The 11,536-nt window shown below is 44.7% G+C and overlaps 1 protein-coding gene across 1 annotated transcript; it reads left to right on the top strand.

Annotated features, from left to right (window-relative positions):
• The first annotated feature begins 366 nt into the window (after window positions 1-366).
• On the top strand, window positions 367-9,193 carry snw1 (SNW domain containing 1). Its single transcript, XM_010882480.4, has 13 exons — window positions 367-471; window positions 1,057-1,210; window positions 1,413-1,574; window positions 3,085-3,287; window positions 3,507-3,611; window positions 4,746-4,815; window positions 4,969-5,034; window positions 5,209-5,325; window positions 5,531-5,675; window positions 6,006-6,108; window positions 6,687-6,804; window positions 6,923-7,086; window positions 8,371-9,193. Exons 1-13 carry the CDS (start codon window positions 458-460, stop codon window positions 8,561-8,563), a joined length of 1,614 nt encoding a protein of 537 aa, XP_010880782.1. The 5' UTR covers window positions 367-457; the 3' UTR covers window positions 8,564-9,193.
• Window positions 9,194-11,536: the final 2,343 nt, after the last annotated feature.

Raw genomic sequence — 11,536 nt, 5'->3', positions numbered from 1 at the left:
ACAGCCAGAGGATTAAACCTGCTTTTGCAATGACCGTGGAACAATACAGCTTTTTAAACCATCTTACTAAAGGACAGAACAACATTTTTCTCCCCTCGGTCAGTGCAAAATTTGCTCAGGCAACCTTTGCTTACTGGTCAACTGCCCAGCTACCTGTCAACATAACCTGCCTTGTGCATCTGTAGTGATGTGTTGCTCTAAGCTGTGTACTATGAGACCCAAAATACTCAGCTATGGTCATTCCATTGAGTGACTCAAACAAAGTTAGACTAAGGATAGTCATAAAACATTTGTGAAAGAACGTTTATCTACACTCATCGTGGATTGATGATGAGTATGTTGAGTACGTTAATTCCAAAAAACGGCACAACAATCAAACATCGCGAGATAGATACTGTGTAGTCCATTACGTATGACGTGAGTCTGTGCGTGCCTCAGCTCAAGTGAAGAAAGAAACATGTCGCTTACGAGGTGAGCTGTGTAGCAAGGCCTTATATAATTTGCAATATTTTACTGATTATAAAACCTCTCCCATCCTGCGTTTGAAGTTTGTAAATGGCATTAAACATATGTCCACTAAATTATTAAATTGTTTACGTTTTACTGGCATAACCTTGCTTTAAAATCGATGTTGCATTCGTTAGCATATAGCTAGCTAGCTATCTAATTCCTGACGTAGCTCCTGCTGCTATGAGTTATTAGTTTACGTTAGATAACTACTAGCTGTTGGGTTTTTTGCCGCTTTATTGTATCGGTGTTTAGCTAGTAAAATTGATTAACAAATCGGGTTCAGCTTTAGCACAAGCTTTTGTCATTACTACTGCGATCAAAGAAGTTTGATTTGTCTTCGTTAAAACTAGCCTCGCTTTATTCGAATCGTTTTTCTGCTAGCTAACTGGGGCACATTCACCGTCCACGTCCGTTACTTGAAAGTTACATTTCCTAGCTATATGACCAGCTAACTACTTTAATCGAATTGCTTGACAAGTCAAGTGGACGAAGTATTTAGTAATGAAAGAAGACAACCGCGTCAATATATTTTGTTTATCCCTTTAGCTTTCTACCGGCGCCGACTCAGTTGTCTCAGGACCAGCTGGAGGCCGAGGAGAGGGCCCGGGCACAGAGATCCCACACCACCGCCCTGGTCTCCTCCCGCAGAGAACCCCCTCCCTACGGCTATAGAAAAAGTTGGGTGCCCCGCTCTCTGGAGGTACTGAGATTTACTCCATACCTAGCTAATTTAATGCGCTAACTAGTGTTAGTGTTATTATAAATGAAACTATGTATGTGAATAGATTTGCTGTCAGGCAGTGACAAACTAATGTATTGCATCTCCTCATTATGTTCCTTAGTTTGTGTATCCGGCTGCTTGTTTCCTTCCTGTTAGTCTGTGTTCTACACTGTTGTTGTAGGACTTTGGAGATGGCGGTGCATTCCCTGAGATCCATGTTGCCCAGTTCCCTCTGGAGATGGGCAGGAAGAAGAAGACTTCCAATGCCTTGGCTGTACAGGTGGACGCTGAGGGCAAGATCAAATACGATGCCATCGCCAGACAGGGGCAGGGCAAGGAAAAGGTAAGAGTACTAGTTGAGCTTTCTAGGCCCTTTTAAAATCTTGTGTGTAACACCTGAACTGGATAAGACACATTGCGTGTGAGAGTGTTGTAAAATAATGTTAATATATCAACTTGATAGACACCAATTGAGGGTCCCCCAGTGTGAAATTATCTTCTAATACATACACTGACGGGCAAGAATGTGTTCTCAGTCTTACCTGGTAAATGTAAATAATTATAAATATGTAATTATTATTATTTTGTATTTTTTTTTAAAGGCCCTGTACTGTACATGCCTAGTTCAGGTGACATATAATTTAATGTTTTCCTGACGGGAAGTTTTGCATTAAATAAAGCTGCATCCAGGCCTTAAATTTCACAATTTAAAGGGCAAGCCCACTTGGTCTTAAGGAAGTTCACAATTTGCCAGGGCACTAAGGCCATAAAGCAAAATTGCAAGATCTACCCATGTGTCTGTAACAGTTATTAGAAGTATGTTTTTATTAACCAATTTTAACTTGCTCAATGTTGATCCCTTGTTAAGAAGCCCCAAACCTTCAGTTTAAAACTGTCAAATAAATCAAGATATCTTAAGCTGGGGTGGTTATATCGTTATGACAGTTGCAGCGCTTATTTAGCAGTCTGATTTAGCGCAGATAGTTAGCTATATTTCAAATGAAAGCAACATTTATGCAATTTAAATTAGGCAAGTAACTGACATGCTAAGGAGGCGTACAAAAATGTCATCACTAAAGTAATTTTAGATAGGTTGGCCATATTATATTTAGTGTAGCTAGGTCTAGGTTCAGATTCCAAAGAGAGAGAATGATTAATGTTAGCTGGCATGCTAGCCAGCCGCTCAGAAAGACACAAAAAGGGATGAGACATTTTAACAAGAGACCGTTAGCTAGCTAGTTGTTGAACGGTCATTCACTAGCTTACGCAGGAAAATAAATTCACTGATAACATTTGAGTTAATTTCAGCTGAAATAGAACACCAGTAAAAGCACCATACTGTAACTATAGCATATATAATATACTATTTGTTTACCTTTTTAGTTTTTTGAATGACGCGCTCTTCCGTTATGCAGACGTGTCGATAACTCACAGTCACGGATGTGCGTTGGCCAATAACATTTGAGTTCCTGCCAGTTACTGGTGCTGCAGATCACAGCAATTGGATAGTGAAGTGTAACCTGGAAAAATAGCCCAACAAGGGCCTAACGGCAACTTTGGCTGCAATAATTTATTGGTGTAGAGGAACCTTACGGCCACTCAAGCCGTGGCCACTGTGAAATGTAAGCCCTGGCTGCATCGCCGTGCTGTCAGATTAGGATTTCACGGCTAAAAGCCTTTAATGCTCTAGTTTCCAATCGAATAGTCTCTAGACCTTAACTGAGCTGCGGTTTCCAAAAACGGGTACTAATGCTCTTGGTAATTTTCACAAGCCATTCTTTAAATGAATGCTGTCACAATGTAGACTTTGATTTTTAAATGTTCCAATTGTCTCCTCGTTTTTCCCTGGCCAGGTGATCTTCAGTAAGTACACAGACCTGCTTCCTAAGGAAGTGCTGAACGACGATGCCCCCGAGCTACAGAAGCCCGACGAGGAGGCTGTCAAAGAGCTGACGGAGAAGACCCGTGACGCTCTGATGAAGCAGGTCTCTCAGAAGATCGCTGCAGCCATGCCTGTGAGGGCAGCAGACAAGCAGGCCCCTGCACAGTACATCAGGTATGGTGCTTCATGGTAATCGATGATGCCAGTCATTGTGGAAGAGTTTCTCGCTTTTCGCAATGAAAGATTGTGAGACTAGGCAATTCTAGTTTCGGGATCCTGGCATTAAAGAAAAGCCTTAGGAGCTCTAGGGCGCCATCCTCCAGAGAGGGGCCAGCGTAGTCCTTTGTTCCTACAGTGTCATGCTGATTCTGATTCCTTGTATTCTTCCCCCAGGTACACCCCGTCCCAGCAGGGCGTGGCCTTTAACTCGGGGGCCAAACAAAGGGTCATTCGTATGGTGGAGATGCAGAAGGACCCCATGGAGCCCCCACGCTTTAAGTAAGTACATTCTCACTAGCGTTGCTAATTAAACACTTAGACTGTGTGCAGAGGAAAGAGTGTGAATTAATTAAACTCCCATACAGTCAGTGGAGGAGCATGGAATGAACTGTGCTAATCTTTCAAATGCCAGCACACCACATGACGATCAATCAGCTTGCAAGCTGATGAATACCTCTATTAGCAATTATCCCACTGATCAGTGCTGTATAGGATTCCAACCAAACCTGTGAAACAGCCAAATGTGTCCAACTGTAAAACACAGAGAATTCAGTGGATGAGGTGAATGTAGGCAGAGCAGTCTTCCTTGACCTGAAGAAATTCTCAGTTTCCACTGTGCTGAACATATCTCGCCTGACCCGAATGTCCATTATAAAATAAAAAGGTTCTCACAAGAAACTCACTTTATTCTCACGCAGCAAGAGAAAACGATTCAGCAATTCACTGAGGTGAAATATCCGTGGATTATCCAGGATTCACAGTTGGAATTTGAACGTATTCTTCCATGCAGTGTTGTCCTGCATGGCATCTGGATCTTAGGCCTGTCGGACTGCCATCAGACCCCGACAGTCACTGTAACAGCAGTACACCAAAAGTCCTGGACCAAAACGCATACGTTCACTTTCTCTGGTCCCTGAATCTCTGACACAACACAATGTCCACCTGGTGGGTGTTGGTGTAACATGGCAAATGCCAGGATCCCTGCATTAAAACCTACACATGCATGAAACAGCCATAGAAAATAACATAGAGTTCAACTATAAGATTGTTAAACTAAAACCTTTTAGTTTTTTTTTATTACCAACTTCCTTTTGATTCCATTGAGCTCCTGTATATAGTCAGCTATACCCTTTAGCTATACACAAAATTATATTTAAATTTGTGTATAGCTAAAGGGTACTTCTGGATAGATTTGGGGTCCCGCGGATTAATGCGCCTGTATTTTAAACATTAGTATCTGGGAATGATGCAGATCCAGTAACTGTTAAATCTCTGCTAAACTGTAAACGAATAAACTCAACATGTGGTTGTCAGCATTGTCTCGTCTTATTGTCGTGCATATTTCTCAACAAAGTAGAGTGAAAGCATGTTGGCTTGGTTGGTCGACCGATATGTTTGACATTGCCGTTGCAGGATTAACAAGAAGATTCCTCGTGGTCCTCCATCTCCCCCTGCACCCGTCATGCATTCGCCGAGCCGAAAGGTACCAGGCATTTAACCGCTCACGCTTTTTCTTCTTACCTTATTGTTTTCTACCACTTAACTGTGTAAACGGGCCTGGTCGACTCTCTGTGACTCGTAGTGTCTTTCTAGCTGTAAAAATGTGGAACACCAACATGATGTTCTGTCTTCCCAGATGACCGTCAAGGAGCAACAGGAGTGGAAGATTCCTCCCTGCATCTCCAACTGGAAGAACGCTAAGGTACTAAAGCCAGCTCCGCTTCCTTCCTCTGCAGACACCAAAAATCAATAGGAGGTTGTGTTTGTGTAAAGGTCAAGGCTGCTGACATCGTTTTTCTTTTATGTTTTGGTGTTTCTGTGACCGTGTTGCAGGATGTGTGTTCCTAAACTTCCTGGGTTTTGTGTTGTCTCCTAGGGCTATACCATCCCTCTGGACAAGCGCCTGGCAGCAGACGGTAGAGGGTTACAGACCGTTCACATCAATGAAAACTTTGCCAAACTGGCCGAGGCGCTCTACATCGCTGACCGAAAGGTACATTGTTGGTTGTTTTGGGACCAGGCGTTTTTCCTGAGTATTTCTTGAATATTTTCTTTGTGGTGAATGTTTGAGATTCTTTCGAAGTCAATCAAATGTCTGTAAGATATCAACTGGCTGTCAAGAGGGATTGTCTCACCAGGTCTGTAAAGTAAGTGTGCTTGTAACCAAATGTTTAAAATTTGTTGTCTACCACATCCAGGCCAGAGAGGCTGTGGAGATGAGAGCCCAGGTAGAGAAAAAGATGGCACAGAAAGAGAAAGAAAAGAAAGAGGAGAAACTCAGAGAACTGGCTCAGATGGCCCGTGACCGCAGGGCAGGGATCAAAGGTCACGGAGGGGAAAAAGGTCAGTAACCATAGATATGGTGCCACGTATGACTGATTTTAATATTTTCCTGTTCAAGGACTGCTGATGTTAATTGGCGTGAAGTTGCTTGGATGGTCTGAGTCAAATCAGTCAATCTATGTTTTTTGACTGAAAAATATTCTTTCACCAAAAGCAGCATTGATAAAACCAACCCTGTACACTTTTCTCAGAATGTTGACCAAGGGAGAACTAGGCCCGATGGGTTCATTCCTGATAGCCCCCATAGTTTTGCCCCTCTCCTTCATCACTCTACTTTCCATCCTCTCACCCTCTTTTCTCATCGGGCTCCGCTGCCTCTCTCTTTGGCAGGTGGAGAGGACGGCGAGGCCAGAGAGCGTGACGAGATCCGCCACGACAGGAGGAAAGAAAGACAGCATGACAGGAACATCTCCAGAGCGGCCCCCGATAAGAGGTCTGTCGCACACAACGCTCCGCGCGCACGCTATCCAATCACATGCACACTTGAATCATTCATGATGAGCCAGTAACCATGAACAAACGCCGCTGCCTAGAGCAGCGTCCGCCACGAACCCCCCTGACCATCCCGCCAGTCTCCTTCCACCGCGGCGCTCCGGGGGACGGAGTGAGAGGGATGGACAGGCGTGGTGTCGAACAGACGGGGCAGGGATTTATCCGCTCTCTGCATCAGATGTCTGCTGTGGATGTTACAGTGACAGGCCTGGCGTTTGGCTGGAGGTCCGTTATGAAGACACTCTCAGACCACGGTCTACTTAACCCGGTCGGGCAGACTGCCAGGTTATCTGGCGACATGGGGATTGTAATCGCGTTATTGGGCGGTGATGTTCCGGAGTGCTGCGTGGGCACTTTGATACCGCGGCCCATTTCGTACCGCAGTTACAGAGGTTGGTTGGGCTGCCTTTCAGCTCGCCGACCGATTGGCTTCCGGCCAAAAACCTCAGACATTACAGTACCAGTCAGCTGTAGCCGTGTTGTTGCTTTGTCCTTAACGGTTTGGTGTGTTCCCAACAGGTCCAAGCTGCAGAGAGACCAGGACAGGGATGTCAGTGAACTCATCGCTCTGGGGCAGCCCAACCCCAGAGCCTCCAACGAGGCACAGTACGACCAGAGACTGTTCAACCAAAGCAAGGTGATGCCCCCTCACGCCCACGCTGTGCCGCCTACGCTTAGTCTGCGGTGTGCTTTCAGCTAGAGCCCGTTCGGATGTCTCTGTTTAACCGGCGGTTTCCGCCCGTGTCCCCTCCCAGGGTATGGACAGTGGCTTCGCCGGGGGGGAGGACGAGATGTACAACGTGTACGATCAGCCGTTCAGAGGGGGACGGGACATGGCCCAGAACATCTACAGGCCCAGCAAGAGCACCGACAAGGACATGTATGGAGATGACCTGGACACACTCATGCAGAGCAACAGGTAAAAACAGGACCATCTGTTATATTGTCCTGCCGCTGCTTCTGTGTAGAATATTAGAACTGACAGGCAATTCATTTCACGTTCTGTAGTTTATTGCACTTCATTAAAATTGTACTCCGTTCAGATCGGCGCCGAAGAGAGATGTTTGCTTTTGAAAGGCTGTGCATTGAGTTTGATGCATACAACGCTTTAATAGTACAGGACAGGAACATCAAATACTCTGTGTCAAAATGTATTTCGTCCCTTGTTCAATTTAAAACGTCAGAAACCAAGTTCTAAATAGGGGTGGGTGTTTAGGACGTAATGAACACTACCAGGGTAGGAAGATGAGCCTCGGTGTGGGTTTTGGCCGTATGTGCCACGGTAGGCTCGTGCATGGATTTTGTCTTCAATGTGAATTTGTTCAAAAAAATATATATGTATACGACCATAATTGCGAAGAGGTACTATAAAGGCTAATGAACAATCCACATGCGTGCTTTCTGTCAGCAAAGATGAGTGGAGAAAGGACTGTACACGCGGAACAGGAAAATATATAAAACATTGCCACATTCTGCTGGCGTATGCATAGGTTCATTTTGTAGTTGACAATTAATTAGGAATGTTTTGGGGGAAACCTTTGTCTACCAGGAGACTGTTGTCATTTGCATATTTGCTGATTGCCATACAAAGTGGTAGACTCGGGCATCACTCACGGACAGTGGCATTGGCACTTGCTCGTTGGAAAGTTAGGGTTTAATACACATCAGTGACGCAATCTGCTCATGGTTTATGATAAACTTTGGCAAATTAATAAATGTTCCATAGCTTCGGTTAATTTCTGAGAAACGTATTCTGAACAATTAAAAGTGGTGCACAGAGCAACAGTTACTTTGGGCCATCTGTTATACACTGGTCCCTACTACTGTAATTATATGCTGTGTGGAGACTAGGACGCTCATGCACAGCAACAGGTACCTCGGGCCATCTGTTAACCTGCCACTTCTACCGCCTTTGGGGAGAGACCTATGGGAGATATTCAGTCTACTGATGATTGATAATGAGCATTTAAGCCTAAATCATACCCTAATGTGCAATGTAAGAATGCTGCAGTCTGTAGGGACCAGAGTGATATTTCAACAGATCGGAGCATGCAGGAGTCCACTATCATGGCAATGGCTTTATAATAGCAACAAGGCAGCACTACTGGGGTTTGTAGTTTATTGCCATTATACCACGACTACGGGTTGTATTCAGGCACTCCGCGTGGCGTCGTTAAAACGTACCGATCCCTCTCCTTCCCAGGTTCGTTCCCGACCGTGAGTTCTCTGGTACAGATCACGGTCCTCGCCGCGACGGCCCGGTTCAGTTTGAGGAGGACCCCTTCGGTTTGGACAAGTTCTTGGAAGAAGCTAAGCAGCACGGGGGCTCAAAGAGACCGTCCACCAGCAGAGGGTCTAAGGACTACGACCACGATAAAAAACGCAGGAAGGAGTGAGGAACCAGTGCGACTCTCTGTTAGTGGGTGGGAGGGCATGTTCATTAGGCAATCAATTTTGGAAACTGTTCATTTAAAAAAAAACGTTAATGTTCAGAGGTCGCTGAACATGTTTTTCATTCGAACATATGTCACCTTACTGTGTCCAGTGAAGCTGTTTTATCTTGACTGCCTACTGAATGTGATCCAGGGTTTTTTAGGAGTGAGGGGACATTGTGGGAGGGATAATTGGGGGGTGGATTTGGTTGGCACCTAGCCCGACTGGAGCTACAGACATGCTGTATGTATTGTATGCAACTCCTCAGAACTAGCAGGGACTGTTCATTGTTAATTGCCTTTTTTCTTCGCACCTCTTTTCTTTACATACAACATTGTCCTTTCTGTAAAATGTTTTAATTGAAGCCCCTCATGTTTGTAAGCAATGTTATTAATCGTTTGATGGTTGTGGTCATTGATCTTGCAGCATTCCTATAAATTAGATTGATTGAATTCCCTTGCTGGTCTTATGTGATCTCCTCTATGGGATCTTTACTGTAACTATTCGTCTCTGTTACTGGTGGGATACAGTGTAACCCTGCTCCATAACTTGTACAGTACTACCGCTGAATAAATTTCATATAGTGGACTAAACATGTCTGTGTTTACTACAGAAGAATGGATAATTCATACACTTCAATATGACCATGATTTCATCTAATAATCGATGAATGCAGCCTCTCCTGTTGTGTATTTTTTATAGTAGGATTTATTCAGTCAAAGTTTTACACATGCTTTTGCTGATGAGAAGCAATTTTGCAAAGACCGGACAGGATTCCAAACAATGAATTTTGTTCCCTGGTTACTTTCTGAAACTAGGACTGTTGACAAGTGAATGTCCAATAACAAGAGACAGCATAGCAGATATGGCTAGGGTAGGTTGAGCCAGTAATAAAACAGTTGTCTTTTTCAAACTCGTAAAGCACCGATGATGCCATAAAACAACAAAAGCAGGGGATGACTCCGTTTAATTGCTTGCAGTACCTGGGGGGAAAACTGCTTTTTAAAAAGTTTGATTGCGAGGAAAAAATACAAAGCCCATGATGGTAAGTAGAGGCCATAGAGATTATGCACATGCATTTGTTGTGGAGAAATGTGATTTTGCTGACCTTTCAAGCTTTTTTACATTTGTATCTAGTCTGAAAGTTCTATTTAACATAGCAAACCAAAAAAGTGCAAACCGGTACATTTGATATTGTATATTCTTCAAAGTAGCCACGCTTTGACTGGATGTACTGGACAACTAACTTTGAGCTTTATGTCTGCCTTTATTATTTACATCACTATTTACTGATTGCTCTTCTACCCGCAAGGTGTACTATAATGTTCCTTTAGAAATTCCACTCAGCTGCAACTGCAAACATTCAGAAAAAACAGCCAGACCTGATGCCTGAGAACATCTACACCCCCCTTTAGCAGGAGAGACAGTGTACTATCCTCTGTGGTGGACAGTTCTGCCCCCCCCCCCCGCGTCCGTTCTCCGACAGACAGTTTTCACACTTCACTTCACCAGTGTTGATATTCAAGGCTTCACTGGTTGTCTCTAGTCACAGCTGTTCTGTTGCCCCGGAACGGTGAGAGGTCGGGACAAACGTTATGCACTCACACACAAAGTGTTTACAAGCCGTACAGGGATGCAGGTTTGTCAGCTTGTCCCCACAGTCCTGGGACACTGGGCAACTATGGCTGCCTTTACACAGCTGCCTTTTCTCCCACTCGAATTCTGACAAATCACAGAGGCGTTTACATCGTCAACGTTGGTATCTTCTTCAGAGCATAAATCGGACCTGGTTTTCCTGTGACGCTGCAGCCGTTTAAGTGTGAATGGGATCATTGTAAATGGGGAGGGATTTATTTATGTTTGCCGTTAATGTTTGAAGAGGCGATGGTCATCTGATTTCAGCCTGCGGTAGAGATGGTTGGACTTGCTGTGGGGGTGGAAGACAAGGGCTGGAGTAAAGAGAATCAGTTCTCTGAATGACTAGCCAGTAAGATCAGCTGTTAGTGGTGAGATGTAGGACTGCCTCCTAGTGGATCCTGGTGGTGACAAAGTCTCTGTTGTGAGCGTATCAGGGTTCCCTTTCGCCTTGTCACATCAGTGCATTACTAAGTTCATCTTGCCTTTTGAGCCTGAACAGGTACTGAGCCAGCTGAGAGCCTGAGCTCCCAGGCTATGTGAACCAAGGTCACACCAGGCCACGATTATTACCCACTTTTCACTTGCAGAGAAAGTTTGAACAGCATTCTGACATACCTTTTTCACACCTTTTTAACAATGCACCTCTGCTACCTGCTACATAGGCAATTTAACTGTCCACTTTGGTTGACATCCCCTTTTGGGCATTGATGTTGTTAGTTTCATTTCCCTCACACTTAGGTTAGAAGAACTCTCCAGTGGCTTGGAAAAGTGCCGCACCCCTCACTTCCCAGTGTGATTAGCATTTATCTGAGTTTTACGAACACTCCTTCTACAAGCAAGCCCTGGCTGAGTGCGGTGAATGTGAACCACGTGACAGGTTGCAAACCGCTCATAGTGGTTGCCAGTGTACCATAAATGCTGCCTGTTGAGACCAGCTGGACAGGAGCAGTCGCATGTGTCGATGGCGGTCGTCTGCTTTCTTTCGCCTCTCGTTCCATCTGTCGGTTTGCCGCAACTACAGACTGTCTGTCGTTCACTCAAGGGACTCTGACAAGTCCGCTGCCAGGTTTCTGGTTCATGGAAGTGGCCTACAAATTCCATGTCCTTCTTGTCAGTTTGCCCACTCTCTCCTTGCATGTCCATGGTAAGCGTATGAGCAAGGTTTATACCTCAGACTTATACCTGTCTGCATTATGGGTGGTGTTCGGGGAGTTGCGCCAGCAGGTGGCAGCATACAGCTATGCTATTCCCATTATTCACTTCCCTAGAGTTCGGTGTGAAATGTTCAAATTGCCAAT

The sequence above is a fragment of the Esox lucius genome, chromosome 18 (genome assembly GCF_011004845.1).
Source record: "Esox lucius isolate fEsoLuc1 chromosome 18, fEsoLuc1.pri, whole genome shotgun sequence".
NCBI classification, from domain to species: Eukaryota; Metazoa; Chordata; class Actinopteri; order Esociformes; family Esocidae; genus Esox; species Esox lucius.
The sequence above is the reverse complement of the archived record's forward strand: the minus strand, read 5'-3'. Positions and strand labels throughout refer to the sequence as shown.

Coding starts and splice junctions, on each gene's coding strand:
- snw1 (XM_010882480.4), top strand. Junction 3,288..3,506: donor GCCCCTGCACAGTACATCAG/GTATGGTGCTTC, acceptor TTCTTCCCCCAG/GTACACCCCGTCCCAGCAGG. Junction 3,612..4,745: donor ATGGAGCCCCCACGCTTTAA/GTAAGTACATTC, acceptor TTGCCGTTGCAG/GATTAACAAGAAGATTCCTC.